Source organism: Vulpes vulpes, chromosome 10 (assembly GCF_048418805.1).
Source record: "Vulpes vulpes isolate BD-2025 chromosome 10, VulVul3, whole genome shotgun sequence".
NCBI lineage: Eukaryota > Metazoa > Chordata > Mammalia > Carnivora > Canidae > Vulpes > Vulpes vulpes.
The window spans coordinates 17,138,662-17,161,587 of record NC_132789.1 but is presented as its reverse complement, the minus strand read 5'-3'; the positions used below and the strand labels follow the sequence as shown (position 1 = coordinate 17,161,587).

Genomic DNA, 22,926 nt, shown 5'->3' with positions numbered 1-22,926 from the left:
GGCTGCCAGCTACAGGCCTGTTTCAGCTCCTGGGACTTTATCCATATTCCTTCTCGAATGCCCTGCTCCCCCAGAGCACACAGTCCTTGTTCTGCTTCAAATCTCTCTTCCCCCTTCTGCTATCTTGCTTTTTCAGGGGGTTATGAAATTAGATAGGGTCCATCTGGAAAATGTCCCCTAAAGCCAACTGTGACATAGGACATAATCACAGGGGCGATACAATAGTCACAGATTCCAAGCGTTAGATTTCTGCTCACTGGGGGCTCTGATGATCAGTGAGTCTCCCCATTAACACACGGGGAAGGACTCAGGCCCCACATGGGGAAGACAGACCTAGGAATACAATCAGAAGCCTATAGGTACAGGATCTGCTCTTCACAGATCTATATGTAATGGATCTGCCGAAGAACATATGCTTCCATATCTCATGCTTCTCCCTTGCTCCAGGGATACTTTTGTTTTCTGTGCTTAGAGTAGAACCTACCTTCAAAGGAGTTTGCACATTCTTCAGTTTAGTTTCTTGAGCATTAGCACGTGTATGACCATCACCAATCACTGTTATGCTTCCTGAGGATTGTGGCCCCCTAGGTATAATTACAGAGTATTCTTTAAGGGGGTCCATTTTTATTTTCATGAATGGCTTCAACTTTTCCAGCCATATTCTAGTTTAATATAATATTGGTTTGCTTTTTTTGGTGGGAGGGCATGTGGAAAATAATGTTTCAATCATGGGAAGAAATTAAGCTCTCATTCAGTTCATTTTTTTGAATTTTTAATTCTTTTAAATTGGAGTTCAATTTGCCAACATACAGCATAACACCCAGTGCTCATCCCGCCAAGTGTCCCCTCAGTGCCCATCACCCAGTCACCCCAACCCCTGCCCACCTCCCTTTCCACTACCCCTTGTTTCCCAGAGTTAGGTGTCTCTCATGTTTTGTCACCCTCACTGAGATTTTCACTCATTTTCTCTCCTTTCCCTTTATTCCCTTTCATTAATTTTTATATTCCCCAAATGATTTCATTCAGTTCATGAATAATGTTGAAACCTTGCTTTTTGGCACAACATTTCCACTACTCTGTTCTTAGCATTTGAACATACCATGATTTCATCTTGTAGACTGTAAATTCTGGAAAAGAAGCAGACAAATGTATTATCTCATGTCAGGTCATTGTAATACTTTGAAGCAATTAAAAAAACAGGGGATAGAAACTTGAGACCAGTATTGCTTGATCTGTTGGGAAGTGGTCAAGTAAAAATTACTGTTCCAAAGCAGCTGGTTCCCTCAAACCATGATTATGGATGAACCATTGTTTAAGACCTCAGCCTGAAAGCAGGAATCTCCAGGAACACTGGTTATTTATTTTGGGTGTCCACCATGAGACGGCAGTAGTCCTGCACATTGAAAGTGCGTGTAATTTGTACCAATGTTAGTGAATGCTTCCATATTCCTATTTGTGTGCATTCACAATTTTAATAAATGCCTAGGGTACTGGAAGAGACTAATGCTTCGATCTCTGCAGAGGCATCAAAGAATGGATTCCTGATTGGATCTTCAGCTACCCATAGTGACTCCCTTCTCCCCCACCCCCCACCACCAGAGGTCCTAGATTAACTCAGGATGAAAAATAAGGGAATTTTAAGACTCTCAAATCTCAAACTGACAGCTTATTTTTCTCCAAACAGGTGGTTCTCCCAGTGCATTTTCCAGGAGTTGGGTCAAGAGCTTGTGAACGGGCTTAAAACCTGCTTGGAAGGTTAGTGTCCCATCAAGATTGGTGTGCCTGACTCCATCTGGTAGTTGTCTGCCAGCGGACACACTGTCCCCCCGGAGACGTCTGGCAATGCCTAGAGATGCGCTCCATTGTAACAGCTGGGATGGAGGTGCTACTGGCCTCCAACTAGCGGGTAGAGACCAGGCATGCTACAGAAGACAGCAACACCCATTCTGCCCCCACAAAGAATTATCTGGCTCAGAATTTCTGTAGTGGTGCTGTTGAGAAATGCTGAGCTCACGTGAAGACCAAAAGGCAGTGAATGTGTCCTGGAGGCTACAGGATTGAAAGAACATGAACCTAGAAGCTGTTACAAATAGCAGTGGCCAGTTGGTTCTGAGTTACGGCTTATTCACCCATGTTTCTGGTTTCCTTCCAGCTGCCCTGAAGCTCTGGTGTAAACATAATCAGTTTCTACCACAAGCTATCATTGTGTATCGGGATGGAGTTGGGGATGGTCAGCTTCAAGCACTGATGGATCATGAAGTCCCACAGATTGAGTCCTCCTTAAGATCTGTGTACCCTAAAGACTCTGGGTATATAAATTGTAAAGTGCAGATTTTGTAAACTCTACATTTCAGTCTCTGAAAGGAATATCACAGTTATGATCTGTGAATTAAGAGAGAGAACATGGCACAGAGGGCATCAGTTGCTGGATGGGGAATTCATTCTTTGACTTTCTGGTCCACACCCAAGTCAGAGGACAGAGCAGAACTAAAACGTTCCTGATTGTGTTCTCCCCCATGGAACCGCCTAAGAACCTGTTCCTTTTTTTCTAATCTCCCTGCAAGCCTTGATGTAGGAGGGCTTGTTAAGGTCAGGTACTTATTAAAATCCATAAACACAGCCTGGTGATGGTTTGTGTTTAGGCAACTTCTTTATTCTGGAGTTTTGTAGGTCCTGGGTCTGGGGAATGCCTCTCCTCTGCCTCCTCTGCTTGTCACTGGGGCCTGGTTCCCACCACAGATAGGAGCAGCCCCAACCTTGTGAGGAAGTTCCTCCCCCTAAGATGTGAGTGGCTGTAAATAGAAACCTCTCTTACTGCTTAGGTCAAGCTCATGGAGCTAGGACAGTAAAGTTGGTGTGTGGGGGGACTATACCTTCCACAGATTCTTCTGAAGGAATCCTGTGTGTGTGGTGCTTCAAGTAGTTTGCGTGATCCTAAATAAAGCTGACTTTATTTGAAAAACAAACTTGAATTTTGGGGAATGACAGGTTTCATGGACTAACCTCCTGAATCAGTTTGGATTAGGCCCGTTAAAAAAAAAACAACAACAAATTTCAGATGGATGGAAGATAGCAGAGTAGAGGTCCTCATGTCAGCTGGTCCCCCAAAATTAGCTACATAACTATCAAGCCATCCTGAACACCAATGAAATCAAGCCGAGTTGTAAGCAAGAATGGCTGAGTCTACAAATAGAAAAGTGAAAAAATGAAGTGGAGTGTGGAGAAGTAAAACGGAAAGGGATATATCAGAGGATAATGGGTGGGGTGGGGGAGGGAGCACGTGTAAGCCAACTTTAGGAAAGTGAACGTTCAAATCTGGGCCCTTCAAAGTGTGCTCCTCTAGAGATGTCCCTGCCTGAAAGGGACTCATTGGTGAAAGGGTGCAGAACCACAGGTCAGTGCAGGGTGGCCGGGTCTCAATATTCCTGGAGGCCAGAAAGCATCCAGGTGCCTGAGCCAGCAGAGTTCCCAAGTACTGGTTCAGGGAAATGGCTTCAGATGAGCAAGCCTGCGAGAATGTTCAGTTTGTGGTGCCATCAACCACGATCTCCCGCCGGGCCAGGTGACCCCCGTCCACGTTGGGTCCATACAAGGGCCTGGAACACAGCCTGCACCTTCCTCTGGGAGAGGCAGAGTGGGTCAGCATTGGCCCGGTTGAACGTTCTCCTTGTGGGGGGCCAGCAACCACAGAAAGGGACACACCTCCCGTTCCTCCAGGAAGAGGGGGGGAGGGCAAGAGCGGCAAAGACTGCCTGAGGAAACCTAAACATTGCACATTTCCACGTCCCCCCAGGTCCCCTAGGGGAGAAATGGAGTAGGCAGGCACCATCGGAGTCTGCAGATTGGTCAATCACCACATCGCTCATCTCTGGGGCTGGAGATCGGGGTGTGGTCTTTTTGCCTCTCACCCCCCCAAAAAGACATGAAAGGTTTCAGGGAACAAAACCCTCACAGAGCAAACAGCCTGGCCCCCTGACAAGGTCGGTGCAACACCACCCAGGCACACACACCTGAGAATCTGTGCAGCAGGCCCTTCCTGGGAGGATCAGCTGGAAGGACAGGTGACCAGCACATTTCCTGACCAAACAGAAGTGGAACCTCCAGCACTGGGGAACATAGCACAGCAACTCAAGGTTTTCCTTGTATGATTCGGTTTTCTTTCAAGATACAGTCATCCTCTATTTTTTCCTTTATTCTCATCTCACCTAGTTTCTTGTTTTATCAAGTCTTCTTTTTGGAATCTTTTCTTTTTTAACTTTTATATTTTATTTATTTATTTATTTATTTATTTTAACTTTTATATTTTAATGATGTATTTTATTAAAAAGATTTTATTTATTTATTTATTCATGAGAGACAGAGAGAGAGGAAGAGACACAGGCAGAGGGAGAAGCGGGCTCCATGCAGGGAGCCCAACGTGGGACTCGATTCCGGGTCTCCAAGATCAGGCCCTGGGCCAAAGGCAGGCACCAAACCGCTGAGCCACCCAGGCGCCCCTAATGACATATTTTAATATTACTTGAGAAATGGACAGAGCAAAGGGGCAGACATTTCTCGAAAGAGGACCTACACGTGGCCAAAAGGCACGGGAAAGAATGCTCCACAACACCTGTGAACAGGAAAATACAATTCAAAAGCACAATGAGGTACCACGTTACACTGGTGAGAATGGCTAAATTTAACAACTAACGTTAGCAAGGATGTGGAGAAAGGGAGAAAGGGGAACCTTCCGGCCCTGCTGATGGGAAGGAAACTGGAGCAGCCACTCTGGAAAACAGTGCGAGGGTCCTCAGGCAGCTTAAAATAGAGTTTATGATACAAACTCTACTTATCTAACACTTTGTGATACAAAGTGTCTCCTCTCAAATACCACCCTTGTCTCCCCAGATGCACCCCTGTCTACAGAGCAGAAGTTGGTTGCTGTGCAGCTGCATTCACTTTGAAAGCACTATGAGGATACACGTTGCCCTGGTGACGGGAAACACCTCTGCCTTTCTTCCCACCTATCACTCTTTGAGCTGAGTGAGTGAGGAGTGAGGAGGTGATCAGCTCTCTACCTGGCGTTGTGACAATGGGCAATCTCAATTCTTTACACTGCGATGGTATGTTCCTAAAGATCTGAATGCTCTTTGCTACCAACTGGATGGTTAACTCTTTCTCTGACTATATTTCTCATTGTTTAGAGTTTCCTCTCCCCAAATTGTCATGCAAAGTTATATGTACGCGTTTTCGTTTGTTCTATTGCTCCATTTCTGTTTTTCGTTATTCTGCCAATCTAACTGCCTTGAATATTGTGCCTCCGTTTTGAAAAAATGTCTTACTCCCTATTATATCCTGCAGCCCTCATTTGTCATCACGAAGGACCTCACAGGGGGAAATATGGCCACGTCTATTTTCAGGTTTTGTTAGTGTCCAAAATTACATATTCAAAGTATTCATTTCAGAAATTAAGTGTGAATCCAGTTGATATGGAGGATACTTGTCATTGTTTATCAATGCTTTACAATGTCTTCCTTGCGTTTTTTCCCAAAATGGGGATCGAGTTCCGTATTTGCAGGGGCACGTTGCTACCTTCATCTGAATGGTTGCCCAAAAGTCAGCCTGTGAATGAGTGTCTCTGATTCCATTTATGCCCCAAACACACATTTCCTGTTACCCTTTGGGCATTTTCCAAAATTACACTTTATAGAGAGATCAATTTTATGCTATCCCTCATCCCATTCCTCCCCTCTTAAGGTGTAAGCATGGTGAATATATAATATTATTCTCAGGTATGCAACAAATAGCCAGTCTTTCTACTTGCGTGGATAATTGGTTAATAAACTAATGACTGAGAGATAACCATGTAAACACTTATTAGTCATTCTCAAAGAAAAATAGGTGATGCACACACTTGAGTAGAGAAAGTAAATTTTACAGATGTGGAGAATGGGAAGCATTTGCACCTAGGAATGTCGCTTGAAAACAGAGACTTCATTAGAGTTGTTTTCATATAACGTCTTACTCAGTTCTCCTAAACTGCCCTCCAGAACTCTGTCCAAAAGCTAAGCTGTGGTTTATCCGAGGACATGCCAAGGTCACCAGGCACTGTTTTGAGGCACGTATATTAGTGTGAGGAATAATTAATGCACAGTGACCTTGTCTCACACGTTTTAAAACACAAGAGTTGATACTAGTGACTCTACTTTCCTGCACACTACTATGCATCACATTTGATGTGCTGATCATGACTCAGGAATTGGAACGTCATGCAGGATAGTCAGGATAGATCAAGAGTCCCAAGAGTATATTCGGGGAGGAAGCAAATAGCTTTTTTTTTTTTTTCTCAAGGCCTCTAATTCTGTGAATACTAAATGGTGTTAAGGTAAAATACTTGTATTTAGGCAAAGCCAGTTTGCGTTACAAGGCAATGGTCTGGGAAGTCAGATTCCCAGGGTTCAATCCAGCTCTGGAACTTGGGAAATGTGAGATGTCAGACAGGATATTTAGCTTCTACTTAACCTTCCTGATCACTATCCATACCTTTGTTCATTCAATGCTCATCAAACACATATGTGATGTTTTGTTGACACTCCCTCCTCCTCAGGTGGGGAAACAGAGACACAGTGATGAAGTTCATGAACTCTGAATTAAGGAGCCAGGATATGAATCCAAGCTTAGAGTCCCAAAACTCATATTCTAATTAGTGAACTAAACTGAAATGATGACTCAGGCATGGAGTCATTGGTTACTGTGCATCTGTATGTCAGAAAGGACCTGTGCAAAGGGAAATCTCAGCACTGTCTACCATTATGAGGTCACCTCCATGCTTACATAGCCCAGGGAAGCTCTTGAGCCGTGGTGGTACAGATCCTGCCATAGTCACTAGTAGGAAAAGGACATAGGAGGCTGGTCAATTCCAAGTCATAGTTCTGGTCAGTTAAAGCATGATTATGGTCAGCTTAAAGCTATGATAGTGGTAGGTGCAAAGCCATGGTTGTGGTCGGTTTGCAGATTCTGAGGGTTTGGAGGCACCATTAGATAACCTGGTCAAAGTCTGTCAGTGCTGAGCACGTGACCTCGATCCGCTGAGAATCGAGGAGTTTCTTTCATGGTATATGATGGCATTGTCTGTATGATGAGTGCTAGTAATGGTGAAATGAGAGCCTACCCCTGGGACAATGAAGATCAGACTCAAGGGCCAGGTTATGGTTAGCTTGGTATCCATTCCCTGCTCATTGCTATTTGCTTGTACAGCTGAGATACAGAGCTGACCAGTGCCCGACCATCAGTGTCATGGCATGGTCTGACCTCAGGCCATGGCACACATAAAATACAATAAGAATTGGAAGCAGAGTGGAGACTGCCCGGCTGGCTCATTAGTGGAGAATGCGACTCTTGATCTAGAGTCATGTGTCTAGTCTATGTTGAGCATGCAGCCGTCTTAAGGAAAAATAAATGATGACACACATGTGGTAGTATGTCTAATAACACATTCACCCTGAGGCCTAAAACATGCTTGAATGTCATGAATTCACATTAACTGTTCAACATGTTTGGTCAGTTGAAGAGAAGCTACTTCTTGGCAGAGCCCTCATGGGACAGTATGTTTGGAAAATCCTGGGTTGTGAGTCCGCTTGGGAGAAGTCCACTGGTCACTGAGGGCAAGTCCACTGGTGCCCAGGAAGGCTTTATGGGAACCAGATGGCAGTGTGAGCGCTGGGGGAAGATAACCACAGTTGGGCTTCCCGTTGCCATTTCCAAGAGCTTGACTTGGGGGCAACTGCTTTGTGTTTTGGGTGAGGGATTGAAACCGGGAGGTGGATGGCTGCGTTAGGATGTGAACTTTACTCTTGGCTCAGGCAGTCCCCCTTGTTGTGGAATGTCTTGCACAGGGAACTTAGGGCAGGAGGATTTGAGAAAGAGACAGCCCTTGGTTCAGGGGTTCAGAGCATGATCTCCGGGACCCTAGGCAGATCTCAAGTGTTCAGGGACCTCTCTCCCCAGGGAACCAACTCATGTCCTGTCTCAGACCCCTTCCTCATCAGTATTGTAATTTTTGGCAAGTCGTCAACACTATTCACTGTGTTCTCAATGACTATGTTGTTCTGTTTTGCATATTGTCTCATCAAAAGAAAGGTATGTCCCCACACAGTGTCTGCTAGCGAATTTCTTGTTGTTCTTTGACAGTAAGGGCATTTGATATCCTCTAATCTCTTCCTGATTTCAAGCATATAATACGGCGTTGCTTATGACAGGCCCTTGGTTGCAGATAGAATTCCAGAACACATTGAATTGTATCATTGAAGCTTTGTATCCGATCAGCAACATTTCCCCCTTTGTACCTCCTTCTAGCTCCTATTCTCTTTCCTGATGCTGTGTGTTGACTGTGCCAGGTGCACATATAAGTGCCATCATGCAGTATTTAATTTACATGGCCATGCATGTCATCACAATTCTTGAGGTTTCCTTCCTCTTAACTTGCGATAATATTTCATTGTAGAGATAGACTAATCTTTTTATCCTTTTGTTCATCAATGGACATGAAGTTGTTTCTTTTTTTTGGGTGTGCTGAAAGGTGCTGAAAACACTGTGCAGAATCTCTGCGAAATTCAGCTTTCAATATTTTCTGAACTACTTGCCAAAACTCAGATTGCAAGAATATACGTCAGACCTTTTTAAATATTTGGAGGGGTGAGACTCCACATTGTGTTTCATTGACAATTTATCAGTTTATATTCTCAGGAACCTTAAGCATATGGCAACTCCAAAGCCTTTCTGCATTGCATGCTCACTCAGGTTTCTCTGCAAGGCAAATCACCAGTAATAAGATCAAAGTTTGACCTCTGATAAGGTTATCACTCATTTTCAATGCTCTTCTAACAACTGCACCAGTTCACATTCCCACCTACAGTGCAACAGGGTTCCCCTTTGTCCGCATCCTCTCCAACATTTGTGGTTTCCTGTCTTGTGACTTTTCCCCATTATCACTGGTGTGCGGTGGTATCTAATTGTGGTTTGGATCTGTAGTTCTCTGATGGCCAGCGATGCGGGGCATCTTCTCATGTGCTTGTTGGCCGAGTCTCTGTCTTCCTCTGTGAAATTTCTGTGGGTGTCTTTTCCCGGTTTCATGATCAGATTGTATGTTTCTTTGCTCTTGAGTTGAGTATGTTCTTTATAGACCTTGGATAAGAGCGCGCTATCTGAGCGGTCGTTTGCAAATATCTTCTCCCGTTCTGTAGGTTGTCTTTTACTTTTGTGAACTGTTTCTTTTGCTATGCAGAAGCTTTCGATCTGGGTGAAGTCCCAATAATTCCTTGTTGCTTTTGTTTCTCTAGCCTTGGCGGACGTATCTTGCGAGATGTTGCTGTGGCCAAGTTGAAAAAGGGTGTTGCCTCTTGTCGCCTCTCGGATTTGGATGGATTCTTGTCTCACATTTAGATCTTTCATCCTTTTTGAGTTTATCTTTGTGTGTGATGTCAGAGAATGGCCTGGGATCCTTCTTCTGCATGTGGATGTCCAATATTCCCAGGACCATTTATTGAAGAGACTGTTTTTTTTCCAGGGGGAGTCTTTCCTGCTTTCCCGAATATTAGTTGACCATAAAGTTGAGGGTCCACTTCTGGATTCGCTATTTGGTTCCATTGATCTATGGGTCTGTTTTTGTGCCACAACCACACTGTCTTGATGGCCACGGCTTTGTAGAGCAACCAAAAATCTGGCATTGTGATGCCCCCAGCTATGAACTTCATTTTGAAAAGTCCCCTGTCTCTTTGGGGTCTTTTCCGGTTCCACACTAGAATCTTAAGATGGTTTGTTCCAACTCTCTGAAGAAAGTCCATGGTATTTTGATAGGGATTGCGTGAAATGTGTAAATTGCCCTGGGTAGCATGGACATATTCACAATATTAATTCTTCCTCTCCATGAGCATGGAACATTTTTCCTTCTCTTTATGCCTTCCTCGATTTCCTTCAGGAACGTTCTGTGTTGTTTAGGGTACAGATCCTTTACGTCTTTGGATAGGTTTATTCCTGGGTAGCTTATGCTTTTGGGTGCAGTTGTAAATGGGATTGACTCCTTAATTTTCGAGGCTCTTCTAACAACAACCTGTCAGTCAACAGCTCTTTCTATGTCCATTTATTTCCCAGGATCTGCTGTGGAAACCACAGGAACAGAACCTAGCACACAATCTGGAGACCTCCGCCCTCAACAACAGCTGAAAATATACACCCTCTACCGAAGCAGGGAACTGGACTCCCAAACAGAGATCCCAGAGGGTAACATGAAAATTGATTCATTAAATAATAGCCTCAAGAAATCTTGTCCTAGGGGCACCTGGGTGTTTCTGTCAGCTAAGTCTCTGCCTCCGGGGTTTCAGCTCTGATCATGACATCAAGGTCATCAGATTCACCCATATTCAGCATGGAGGCTGCTTCGTATTCTCTCTTCCTTTCCCTCTGCCCCTCTCCTCCTTACACTTGCTCTTTTGCTCTCTCCACACACGCAAAACAGAATCATTATTCAGTTTTGCTCGGGGTGCCATCGTAGAGACAGACCTCCTAAGCCGTATTCTTTATGTTTCATGTGTCCACATCTTAACTTGAAAGGTCAGTCATTAGTTTGTGGCCAAAATTGTGAAATCGCATTGAGAACCCTAATTTGGTCCGGTTTCATGGGAGGGGTTGTGAGCTAACATTTGGACATACTAGTCCGTGTTAAGTTTTAGCAAAATGTTTTCTGTTTTTACATTTTTTTATTAGAGTTCAATTTTCCAGCTTATAGCATAACACCCAGTGCTCATCCCGCCAAGTGCCCCCATCAGTGGCCATCACCCGGTCGCCCCAACTACCCACCCACCTCCGCTTCCACTACCCCTTGTTCAGTTCCCAGAGATCGGTGTGTCTCCTGTTTTGTCACCCTCACTGATATATTCCCTCATTTTCGCCATTCCCTTTATTGCCTTTCACTAGTTTTTATATTCCCCAAATGAATGAGACCATATCAAGTTTGTCCTTTTCCGATGGACTTATTTCACTCAGCATAAGTCCCTCCAGGTGCGTCCGCGTCGGGGCAAATGGTGGGTATTTGTCGTTTCTCACGGCTGAGTAATATTCCATTGTAGCCGTGGACCACATCGTATTTATCCATTCATCTCTCGAAGGACTCCGAGACTCCTTCCACAGTTTGGCTATTGTGGACATTGCTGCCATAAACATCGGGGTTCAGGTGTCCCCGCGTTTCACCACATCTGCAGCTTTGGGGTGAATCCCCAGCAGTACAATTGCTGGGCCAGAGGGAAGATCTGTTCTTAACTCTTTGGGGAACCTCCACACAGTTGTCCGGAGTGGCTGCACCAGTTCACATTCCCACCTACAGTGCAAGAGGGTTCCCCCTTGTCCGCGTCCTCTCCAACATTTGTTGTTTCCTGTCTTGTGACTTCCCAATTCCCACTGGTGTGAGGTGGTATCACATGGGGGTTTGGATCTGTAGTTTCCTGATGGCCAGCGATGCGGGCCATGTTCTCATGTGCTTGTTGGCCGTGTCTCTGTCTTCCCCTGTGAGATTTCTGTTCGGGTCTTCTGCCCGTTTCACGATCGGATTGTTTGTTTCTCTGCTCTTGAGTTGAGTATGTTCTTTATAGATCTTGGACACCAGCCCTTTGACTGAGCGGTCGTTTGCAAGTATCTTCTCCCGTTCTGTAGGTTGTCTTTTACTTTTGTGGACTGTTTCTTTTGCTGCGCAGGAGCTTTCGATCTGGCTGAAGTCCCAATAATTCCTCGTTGCTTTTGTTTCTCTTGCCTTGGCAGACGTATTTTGCGAGATGTTGCTGTGGCCAAGTTGAAAACCGGTGTTGCCTCTGTTCGCCTTTCGGATTTGGATGGATTCTTGTCTCACATTTAGATCTTTCATCCTTTTTGAGTTTTTCCCTGTGTGTGGTGTCAGAGAATGGTCTAGCTTCCGTCTTCTGCATGTGGATGTCCAGTGTTCCCAGCACCCTTTATTGAAGAGACTGTCTTTTTCCAGGGATAGTCTTTCCTGCTTTCTCGAATAGAGTTGACCATAAAGTTGAGGGTCGACTTCTGGATTCGCTATTCGGTTCCATTGAGCTAAGGGTCTGTTTTTGTGCCACTACCACACTGTCTTGATAGCCACGGCTTTGTAGTACAACCTGAAATCGGGCCTTGTGATGCCCCCAGCTGTGGCCTTCGTTTTGAATAGTCCCCTGGCTCTTTGGGGTCTTTTCAGTATCCACACTAGCATCTTATTTTTTTTAATTTTTATTTATTAATGATAGTCACACAGAGAGAGAGAATGGGGCAGAGACATAGGCAGAGGGACAAGCAGGCTCCATGCACCGGGAGCCCGACGTGGGATTCGATCCCAGATCTCCAGGATCGCGCCCTGGGCCAAAGGCAGCCGCTAAACCGCTGCGCCACCCAGGGATCCCCCACACTAGAATCTTAAGATGGTTTGTTCTAACTCTCTGAAGAAAGTCCCCAGTATTTTGATAGGGATTGCGTGAAATATATAAATTGCCCTGGGTAGCATGGACATTTTCACAATATTAATTCTTCCTCTCCATGAGCATGGAACCTTTTTCCTTCTCTTGATGCCTTCCTCGATTTCTTTCAGGAACGTTCTGTGGTGTTTAGGGTACAGATCCTTTACCTCTTTGGTTAGGTTTATTCCCGGGTAGCTTATGTTTTTGGGTGCAGTTGTAAATGGGATTGACTCCTTAATTTTCGAGGCTCTTCTAACAACAACCTGTCAGTCAACAGCTCTTTCTATGTCCATTTATTTCCCAGGAGCTGGAGTGATAACAACCGAACCTGAATCTCGAAGAAACCCTTGGTACACCTGCCCTGGAGCATGGCCAAAAATGTTTTCCATCCTCCGTATCAGAAGAGTTCAGCCAACAGACGACAGGCCGGAGGGTAACATGAAAATTGATTCATTAAATAATAGCCTCAAGAAATCTTGTCCTAGGGGCACCTGGGTGTTTCTGTCAGCTAAGTCTCTGCCTCCGGGGTTTCAGCTCTGGTCATGACCTCAAGGTCATCAGATTCACCCATATTCAGCATGGAGCCTGCTTCGTATTCTCTCTTCCTTTCCCTCTGCCCCTCTCCTCCTTACACTTGCTCTTTTGCTCTCTCCACACACGCAAAACAGAATCATTATTCAGTTTTGCTCGGGGTGCCATCGTAGAGACAGACCTCCTAAGCCGTATTCTTTATGTTTCATGTGTCCACATCTTAACTTGAAAGGTCAGTCATTAGTTTGTGGCCAAAATTGTGAAATCGCATTGAGAACCCTAATTTGGTCCGGTTTCATGGGAGGGGTTGTGAGCTAACATTTGGACATACTAGTCCGTGTTAAGTTTTAGCAAAATGTTTTCTGTTTTTACATTTTTTTATTAGAGTTCAATTTTCCAGCTTATAGCATAACACCCAGTGCTCATCCCGCCAAGTGCCCCCATCAGTGGCCATCACCCGGTCGCCCCAACTACCCACCCACCTCCGCTTCCACTACCCCTTGTTCAGTTCCCAGAGATCGGTGTGTCTCCTGTTTTGTCACCCTCACTGATATATTCCCTCATTTTCGCCATTCCCTTTATTGCCTTTCACTAGTTTTTATATTCCCCAAATGAATGAGACCATATCAAGTTTGTCCTTTTCCGATGGACTTATTTCACTCAGCATAAGTCCCTCCAGGTGCGTCCGCGTCGGGGCAAATGGTGGGTATTTGTCGTTTCTCACGGCTGAGTAATATTCCATTGTAGCCGTGGACCACATCGTATTTATCCATTCATCTCTCGAAGGACTCCGAGACTCCTTCCACAGTTTGGCTATTGTGGACATTGCTGCCATAAACATCGGGGTTCAGGTGTCCCCGCGTTTCACCACATCTGCAGCTTTGGGGTGAATCCCCAGCAGTACAATTGCTGGGCCAGAGGGAAGATCTGTTCTTAACTCTTTGGGGAACCTCCACACAGTTGTCCGGAGTGGCTGCACCAGTTCACATTCCCACCTACAGTGCAAGAGGGTTCCCCCTTGTCCGCGTCCTCTCCAACATTTGTTGTTTCCTGTCTTGTGACTTCCCAATTCCCACTGGTGTGAGGTGGTATCACATGGGGGTTTGGATCTGTAGTTTCCTGATGGCCAGCGATGCGGGCCATGTTCTCATGTGCTTGTTGGCCGTGTCTCTGTCTTCCCCTGTGAGATTTCTGTTCGGGTCTTCTGCCCGTTTCACGATCGGATTGTTTGTTTCTCTGCTCTTGAGTTGAGTATGTTCTTTATAGATCTTGGACACCAGCCCTTTGACTGAGCGGTCGTTTGCAAGTATCTTCTCCCGTTCTGTAGGTTGTCTTTTACTTTTGTGGACTGTTTCTTTTGCTGCGCAGGAGCTTTCGATCTGGCTGAAGTCCCAATAATTCCTCGTTGCTTTTGTTTCTCTTGCCTTGGCAGACGTATTTTGCGAGATGTTGCTGTGGCCAAGTTGAAAACCGGTGTTGCCTCTGTTCGCCTTTCGGATTTGGATGGATTCTTGTCTCACATTTAGATCTTTCATCCTTTTTGAGTTTTTCCCTGTGTGTGGTGTCAGAGAATGGTCTAGCTTCCGTCTTCTGCATGTGGATGTCCAGTGTTCCCAGCACCCTTTATTGAAGAGACTGTCTTTTTCCAGGGATAGTCTTTCCTGCTTTCTCGAATAGAGTTGACCATAAAGTTGAGGGTCGACTTCTGGATTCGCTATTCGGTTCCATTGAGCTAAGGGTCTGTTTTTGTGCCACTACCACACTGTCTTGATAGCCACGGCTTTGTAGTACAACCTGAAATCGGGCCTTGTGATGCCCCCAGCTGTGGCCTTCGTTTTGAATAGTCCCCTGGCTCTTTGGGGTCTTTTCAGTATCCACACTAGCATCTTATTTTTTTTAATTTTTATTTATTAATGATAGTCACACAGAGAGAGAGAATGGGGCAGAGACATAGGCAGAGGGACAAGCAGGCTCCATGCACCGGGAGCCCGACGTGGGATTCGATCCCAGATCTCCAGGATCGCGCCCTGGGCCAAAGGCAGCCGCTAAACCGCTGCGCCACCCAGGGATCCCCCACACTAGAATCTTAAGATGGTTTGTTCTAACTCTCTGAAGAAAGTCCCCAGTATTTTGATAGGGATTGCGTGAAATATATAAATTGCCCTGGGTAGCATGGACATTTTCACAATATTAATTCTTCCTCTCCATGAGCATGGAACCTTTTTCCTTCTCTTGATGCCTTCCTCGATTTCTTTCAGGAACGTTCTGTGGTGTTTAGGGTACAGATCCTTTACCTCTTTGGTTAGGTTTATTCCCGGGTAGCTTATGTTTTTGGGTGCAGTTGTAAATGGGATTGACTCCTTAATTTTCGAGGCTCTTCTAACAACAACCTGTCAGTCAACAGCTCTTTCTATGTCCATTTATTTCCCAGGAGCTGGAGTGATAACAACCGAACCTGAATCTCGAAGAAACCCTTGGTACACCTGCCCTGGAGCATGGCCAAAAATGTTTTCCATCCTCCGTATCAGAAGAGTTCAGCCAACAGACGACAGGCCGGAGGGTAACATGAAAATTGATTCATTAAATAATAGCCTCAAGAAATCTTGTCCTAGGGGCACCTGGGTGTTTCTGTCAGCTAAGTCTCTGCCTCCGGGGTTTCAGCTCTGGTCATGACCTCAAGGTCATCAGATTCACCCATATTCAGCATGGAGCCTGCTTCGTATTCTCTCTTCCTTTCCCTCTGCCCCTCTCCTCCTTACACTTGCTCTTTTGCTCTCTCCACACACGCAAAACAGAATCATTATTCAGTTTTGCTCGGGGTGCCATCGTAGAGACAGACCTCCTAAGCCGTATTCTTTATGTTTCATGTGTCCACATCTTAACTTGAAAGGTCAGTCATTAGTTTGTGGCCAAAATTGTGAAATCGCATTGAGAACTCTAATTTGGTCCGATTTCATGGGAGGGGTTGTGAGGTAACATTTGGACATACTAGTCCGTGTTAAGTATTAGCAAAATGTTTTCTGTTTTTACATTTTTTTATTGGAGTTCAATTTGCCAGCATATAGCATAACACCTAGTGCTCATCCCGCCAAGTGCCCCCATCAGGGGCCATCACCCAGTCGCCCCAACCGCCCGCCCACCTCCCCTTCCACTACCCCTTGTTCAGTTCCCAGAGTTCGGTGTGTCTCCTGTTTTGTCACCCTCACTGATATTTTCCTTCATTTTCCCCTTTCCCTTTATTGCCTTCACTAGTTTTTATATTCCCCAAATGAATGAGACCATATCAAGTTTGTCCTTTTCCGATGGACTCATTTCACTCAGCATAAGTCCCTCCAGGTGCATCCACGTCGGAGCTAATGGTGGGTATTTGTCGTTTCTCACGGCTGAGTTATATTCCGTTGTAGCCGTGGACCACATCTTCTTTATCCATTCATCTCTCGAAGGACTCCGAGACTCCTTCCACAGTTTGGCTATTGTGGACATTGCTGCCATAAACATCGGGGTGCAGGTGTCCCCGCATTTCACCGCATCTTTAGCTTTGGGGTATAACCCCAGCAGTGCCATTGCTGGCCCGGAGGAAAGATCTGTTCTTAACTCTTTGAGGAACCTCCACACAGTTTTCCGGAGTGGCTGCACCTGTTCACATTCCCACCTACAGTGCAAGAGGGTTCCCCCTTGTCCGCGTCCTCTCCAACATTTGTTGTTTCCTGTCTCGTGACTTTTCCCCATTCCCGCCGGTGTGAGGTGGTATCTCCTGGGGGTGTGGATCTGTAGTTCCCTGATGGTCAGCTTGCGGGGCATGTTCTCATGTGCTTGTTGGCCGTGTCTCTGTCTTCCCCTGTGAGATTTCTGTTTGGATCTTTTTCCGTTTCACGATCGGATTGTTTGTTTCTCTGCTCTTGAGTTGAGTATGTTCTTTATAGATCTTGGACACTAGCCCTTTGACTGAGCGGTCGTCTGCAAATATCTTCTCCCGTTCTGTAGGTTGTCTTTTACTTTTGTGGACTGTTGTTTGCTGCGCAGGAGCTTTCGATCTGGCTGAAGTCCCAATAATTCCTTGTTGCTTTTGTTTCTCTTGCCTTGGCGGACGTATCTTGCGAGATGTTGCTGTGGCCAAGTTGAAAAACGGTGTTGCCTCTGTTCGCCTCTCGGATTTGGATGGATTCTTGTCTCACATTTAGATCGTTCATGCTTTTTGAGTTTTTCCCTGTGTGTCGTGTCAGAGAATGGTCTAGCTTCCTTCTTCTGCATGTGGATGTCCAGTGTTCCCAGCACCCTTTATGGAAGACACTGTCTTTATCCAGGGATAGTCTTTCCAGCTTTCGCGAATATTAGTTGACCATAAAGTTGAGGGTCCACTTCTGGATGCGCTACTCGGTTCCATTGATCTATGGGTCTGTGTTTGTGCTACTACCACACTGTCTCGATGGCCACGGCTTTGTAGTACAACCTGGAATCGGGCCTCGTGATGCCCCCAGCTGTGGCCTTCGTTTTGAATAGTCCCCTGGCTCTTTGGGGTCTTTTCCGGTTCCACACTAGAATCTTAAGATGGTTTGTTCCAACTCTCTGAAGAAAGTCCCCGGTATTTTGTTAGGGATTGCGTGAAATGTGTAAATTGCCCTGGGTAGCATGGACATTTTCACAATATTAATTCTTCCTCTCCATGAGCATGGAACCTTTTTCCTTCTCTTGATGCCTTCCTCGATTTCTTTCAGGAACGTTCTGTGGTGTTTAGGGTACAGATCCTTTACCTCTTTGGTTAGGTTTATTCCCGGGTAGCTTATGCTTTTGGGTGCAGTTGTAAATGGGATTGACTCCTTAATTTTCGAGGCTCTTCTAACAACAACCTGTCAGTCAACAGCTCTTTCTATGTCCATTTATTTACCAGGAGCTGCTGTGATAACAACCGAACCTGAATATAGCAGACAACCTGGGTACATCTGCCCAGGAGCACGGCGAAAGCTCTTTGCAATCCGCAGAAACAGAAGAGTTCAGCCAACAGACGACAGGCCGGAGGGTAACATGAAAATTGATTCATTAAATAATAGCCTCAAGAAATCTTGTCCTAGGGGCACCTGGGTGTTTCTGTCAGCTAAGTCTCTGCCTCCTGGGTTTCAGCTCCGGTCATGACCTCAAGGTTATCAGATTCACCCATATTCAGCATGGAGCCTGCTTCGTATTCTCTCTTCCTTTCCCTCTGCCCCTCTCCTCCTTACACTTGCTCTTTTGCTCTCTCCACACACGCAAAACAGAATCATTATTCAGTTTTGCTCGGGGTGCCATCGTAGAGACAGACCTCCTAAGCCGTATTCTTTATGTTTCATGTGTCCACATCTTAACTTGAAAGGTCAGTCATTAGTTTGTGGCCAAAATTGTGAAATCGCATTGAGAACTCTAATTTGGTCAGATTTCATGGGAGGGGTTGTGAGGTAACATTTGGACATACTAGTCCGTGTTAAGTATTAGCAAAATGTTTTCTGTTTTTACATTTTTTTATTGGAGCTCAAATTGCCAGCATATAGCATAACACCCAGTGCTCATCCCGCCAAGTGCGCCCATCAGTGCCCATCACCCAGTCGCCCCAACCGCCCGCCCACCTCTCCTTCCACTACCCCTTGTTCACTTCCCAGAGTTCGGTGTGTCTCCTGTTTTGTCACCCTCACTGATATTTTCCTTCATTTTCCCCATTCCCTTTATTGCATTTCACTAGTTTTTATATTCCCCAAATGAATGAGACCATATCAAGTTTGTCCTTTTCCGATGGACTTATTTCAATCAGCATAAGTCCCTCCAGGTGCATCCACGTCGGAGCAAATGGTGGGTATTCGTCGTTTCTCATGGCTGAGTAATATTCCGTTGTAGCCGTGGACCACATCAACTTTATCCATTCATCTCTCGATGGACCCCGAGGCTCCTTCCACAGTTTGGCTATTGTGGACATTGCTGCCATAAACTTCGGGGTGCAGGTGTCCCCGCATTTCACCGCATCTTCAGCTTTGGGGTGAATCCCCAGCAGTGCCATTGCTGGGCTGGAGGGAAGATCTGTTCTTAACTCTTTGAGGAACCTCCACACAGTTTTCCGGAGTGGCTGCACCTGTTCACATTCCCACCTACAGTGCAAGAGGGTTCCCCTTTGTCCGCGTCCTCTCCAACATTTCTTGTTTCCTGTCTCGTGACTTTTCCCCATTCCCGCCGGTGTGAAGTGGTATCTCATGGGGGTTTGGATCTGTAGTTTCCTGATGGCCAGTGATGCGGGCCATGTTCTCATGTGCTTGTTGGCCGTGTCTCTGTCTTCCCCTGTGGGATTTCTGTTCGGGTCTTCTGCCCGTTTCATGATCAGATTGTTTGTTTCTTTGCTCTTGAGTTGAGTATGTTCTTTAGAGATCTTGGACACTAGCCCTTTGTCTGAGCGGTCGTTTGCAAATATCTTCTCCCGTTCTGTAGGTTGTCTTTAACTTTTGTGGACTGTTTCTTTTCCTGCGCAGGAGCTTTCGATCTGGCTGAAGTCCCAATAATTCCTCGTTGCTTTTGTTTCTCTTGCCTTGGCAGACGTATTTTGCGAGATGTTGCTCTGGCCAAGTTGAAAAACGGTGTTGCCTCTGTTCGCCTTTCGGATTTGGATGGATTCTTGTCTCACATTTAGATCTTTCATCCTTTTTGAGTTTTTCCCTGTGTGTGGTGTCAGAGAATGGTCTAGCTTCCGTCTTCTGCATGTGGATGTCCAGTGTTCCCAGCACCCTTTATTGAAGAGACTGTCTTTTTCCAGGGATAGTCTTTCCTGCTTTCTCGAATAGAGTTGACCATAAAGTTGAGGGTCGACTTCTGGATTCGCTATTCGGTTCCATTGAGCTATGGGTCTGTTTTTGTGCCACTACCACACTGTCTTGATAGCCACGGCTTTGTAGTACAACCTGAAATCGGGCCTTGTGATGCCCCCAGCTGTGGCCTTCGTTTTGAATAGTCCCCTGGCTCTTTGGGGTCTTTTCAGTATCCACACTAGCATCTTATTTTTTTTTATTTTTATTTACTAATGATAGTCACACACAGAGAGAGAATGGGGCAGAGACATAGGCAGAGGGACAAGCAGGCTCCATGCACCGGGAGCCCGACGTGGGATTCGATCCCAGATCTCCCGGATCGCGCCCTGGGCCAAAGGCAGCCACTAAACCGCTGCGCCACCCAGGGATCCCCCACACTAGAATCTTAAGATGGTTTGTTCTAACTCTCTGAAGAAAGTCCCCAGTATTTTGATAGGGATTGCGTGAAATATATAAATTGCCCTGGGTAGCATGGACATTTTCACAATATTAATTCTTCCTCTCCATGAGCATGGAACCTTTTTCCTTCTCTTGATGCCTTCCTCGATTTCTTTCAGGAACGTTCTGTGGTGTTTAGGGTACAGATCCTTTACCTCTTTGGTTAGGTTTATTCCCGGGTAGCTTATGTTTTTGGGTGCAGTTGTAAATGGGATTGACTCCTTAATTTTCGAGGCTCTTCTAACAACAACCTGTCAGTCAACAGCTCTTTCTATGTCCATTTATTTCCCAGGAGCTGGAGTGATAACAACCGAACCTGAATCTCGAAGAAACCCTTGGTACACCTGCCCTGGAGCATGGCCAAAAATGTTTTCCATCCTCCGTATCAGAAGAGTTCAGCCAACAGACGACAGGCCGGAGGGTAACATGAAAATTGATTCATTAAATAATAGCCTCAAGAAATCTTGTCCTAGGGGCACCTGGGTGTTTCTGTCAGCTAAGTCTCTGCCTCCGGGGTTTCAGCTCTGGTCATGACCTCAAGGTCATCAGATTCACCCATATTCAGCATGGAGCCTGCTTCGTATTCTCTCTTCCTTTCCCTCTGCCCCTCTCCTCCTTACACTTGCTCTTTTGCTCTCTCCACACACGCAAAACAGAATCATTATTCAGTTTTGCTCGGGGTGCCATCGTAGAGACAGACCTCCTAAGCCGTATTCTTTATGTTTCATGTGTCCACATCTTAACTTGAAAGGTCAGTCATTAGTTTGTGGCCAAAATTGTGAAATCGCATTGAGAACTCTAATTTGGTCCGATTTCATGGGAGGGGTTGTGAGGTAACATTTGGACATACTAGTCCGTGTTAAGTATTAGCAAAATGTTTTCTGTTTTTACATTTTTTTATTGGAGTTCAATTTGCCAGCATATAGCATAACACCTAGTGCTCATCCCGCCAAGTGCCCCCATCAGGGGCCATCACCCAGTCGCCCCAACCGCCCGCCCACCTCCCCTTCCACTACCCCTTGTTCAGTTCCCAGAGTTCGGTGTGTCTCCTGTTTTGTCACCCTCACTGATATTTTCCTTCATTTTCCCCTTTCCCTTTATTGCCTTCACTAGTTTTTATATTCCCCAAATGAATGAGACCATATCAAGTTTGTCCTTTTCCGATGGACTCATTTCACTCAGCATAAGTCCCTCCAGGTGCATCCACGTCGGAGCTAATGGTGGGTATTTGTCGTTTCTCACGGCTGAGTTATATTCCGTTGTAGCCGTGGACCACATCTTCTTTATCCATTCATCTCTCGAAGGACTCCGAGACTCCTTCCACAGTTTGGCTATTGTGGACATTGCTGCCATAAACATCGGGGTGCAGGTGTCCCCGCATTTCACCGCATCTTTAGCTTTGGGGTATAACCCCAGCAGTGCCATTGCTGGCCCGGAGGAAAGATCTGTTCTTAACTCTTTGAGGAACCTCCACACAGTTTTCCGGAGTGGCTGCACCTGTTCACATTCCCACCTACAGTGCAAGAGGGTTCCCCCTTGTCCGCGTCCTCTCCAACATTTGTTGTTTCCTGTCTCGTGACTTTTCCCCATTCCCGCCGGTGTGAGGTGGTATCTCCTGGGGGTGTGGATCTGTAGTTCCCTGATGGTCAGCTTGCGGGGCATGTTCTCATGTGCTTGTTGGCCGTGTCTCTGTCTTCCCCTGTGAGATTTCTGTTTGGATCTTTTTCCGTTTCACGATCGGATTGTTTGTTTCTCTGCTCTTGAGTTGAGTATGTTCTTTATAGATCTTGGACACTAGCCCTTTGACTGAGCGGTCGTCTGCAAATATCTTCTCCCGTTCTGTAGGTTGTCTTTTACTTTTGTGGACTGTTGTTTGCTGCGCAGGAGCTTTCGATCTGGCTGAAGTCCCAATAATTCCTTGTTGCTTTTGTTTCTCTTGCCTTGGCGGACGTATCTTGCGAGATGTTGCTGTGGCCAAGTTGAAAAACGGTGTTGCCTCTGTTCGCCTCTCGGATTTGGATGGATTCTTGTCTCACATTTAGATCGTTCATGCTTTTTGAGTTTTTCCCTGTGTGTCGTGTCAGAGAATGGTCTAGCTTCCTTCTTCTGCATGTGGATGTCCAGTGTTCCCAGCACCCTTTATGGAAGACACTGTCTTTATCCAGGGATAGTCTTTCCAGCTTTCGCGAATATTAGTTGACCATAAAGTTGAGGGTCCACTTCTGGATGCGCTACTCGGTTCCATTGATCTATGGGTCTGTGTTTGTGCTACTACCACACTGTCTCGATGGCCACGGCTTTGTAGTACAACCTGGAATCGGGCCTCGTGATGCCCCCAGCTGTGGCCTTCGTTTTGAATAGTCCCCTGGCTCTTTGGGGTCTTTTCCGGTTCCACACTAGAATCTTAAGATGGTTTGTTCCAACTCTCTGAAGAAAGTCCCCGGTATTTTGTTAGGGATTGCGTGAAATGTGTAAATTGCCCTGGGTAGCATGGACATTTTCACAATATTAATTCTTCCTCTCCATGAGCATGGAACCTTTTTCCTTCTCTTGATGCCTTCCTCGATTTCTTTCAGGAACGTTCTGTGGTGTTTAGGGTACAGATCCTTTACCTCTTTGGTTAGGTTTATTCCCGGGTAGCTTATGCTTTTGGGTGC

At 45.8% G+C, this 22,926-nt stretch overlaps 1 protein-coding gene across 2 annotated transcripts in view; it reads left to right on the top strand.

Annotated features, from left to right (window-relative positions):
* LOC140594274 (piwi-like protein 1) overlaps nucleotides 1-22,926 on the top strand; it is a 40,330-nt gene that overhangs the window by 5,291 nt on the left and 12,113 nt on the right. Inside the window, exons 2-7 of one of the 2 annotated variants that reach the window (XM_072725182.1) lie at nucleotides 4,888-5,102; nucleotides 10,129-10,257; nucleotides 12,787-12,915; nucleotides 15,445-15,573; nucleotides 17,902-18,030; nucleotides 20,562-20,690. In XM_072725182.1, coding sequence (XP_072581283.1) covers nucleotides 5,072-5,102; nucleotides 10,129-10,257; nucleotides 12,787-12,915; nucleotides 15,445-15,573; nucleotides 17,902-18,030; nucleotides 20,562-20,690 — 676 coding nt within the window. In that variant the 5' untranslated portion in view covers nucleotides 4,888-5,071. Of the gene's footprint in view, nucleotides 1-1,684; nucleotides 1,756-2,152; nucleotides 2,310-4,887; nucleotides 5,103-10,128; nucleotides 10,258-12,786; nucleotides 12,916-15,444; nucleotides 15,574-17,901; nucleotides 18,031-20,561; nucleotides 20,691-22,926 lie in introns of those variants that run through there. The other variant, XM_072725184.1, reaches the window with a different exon arrangement.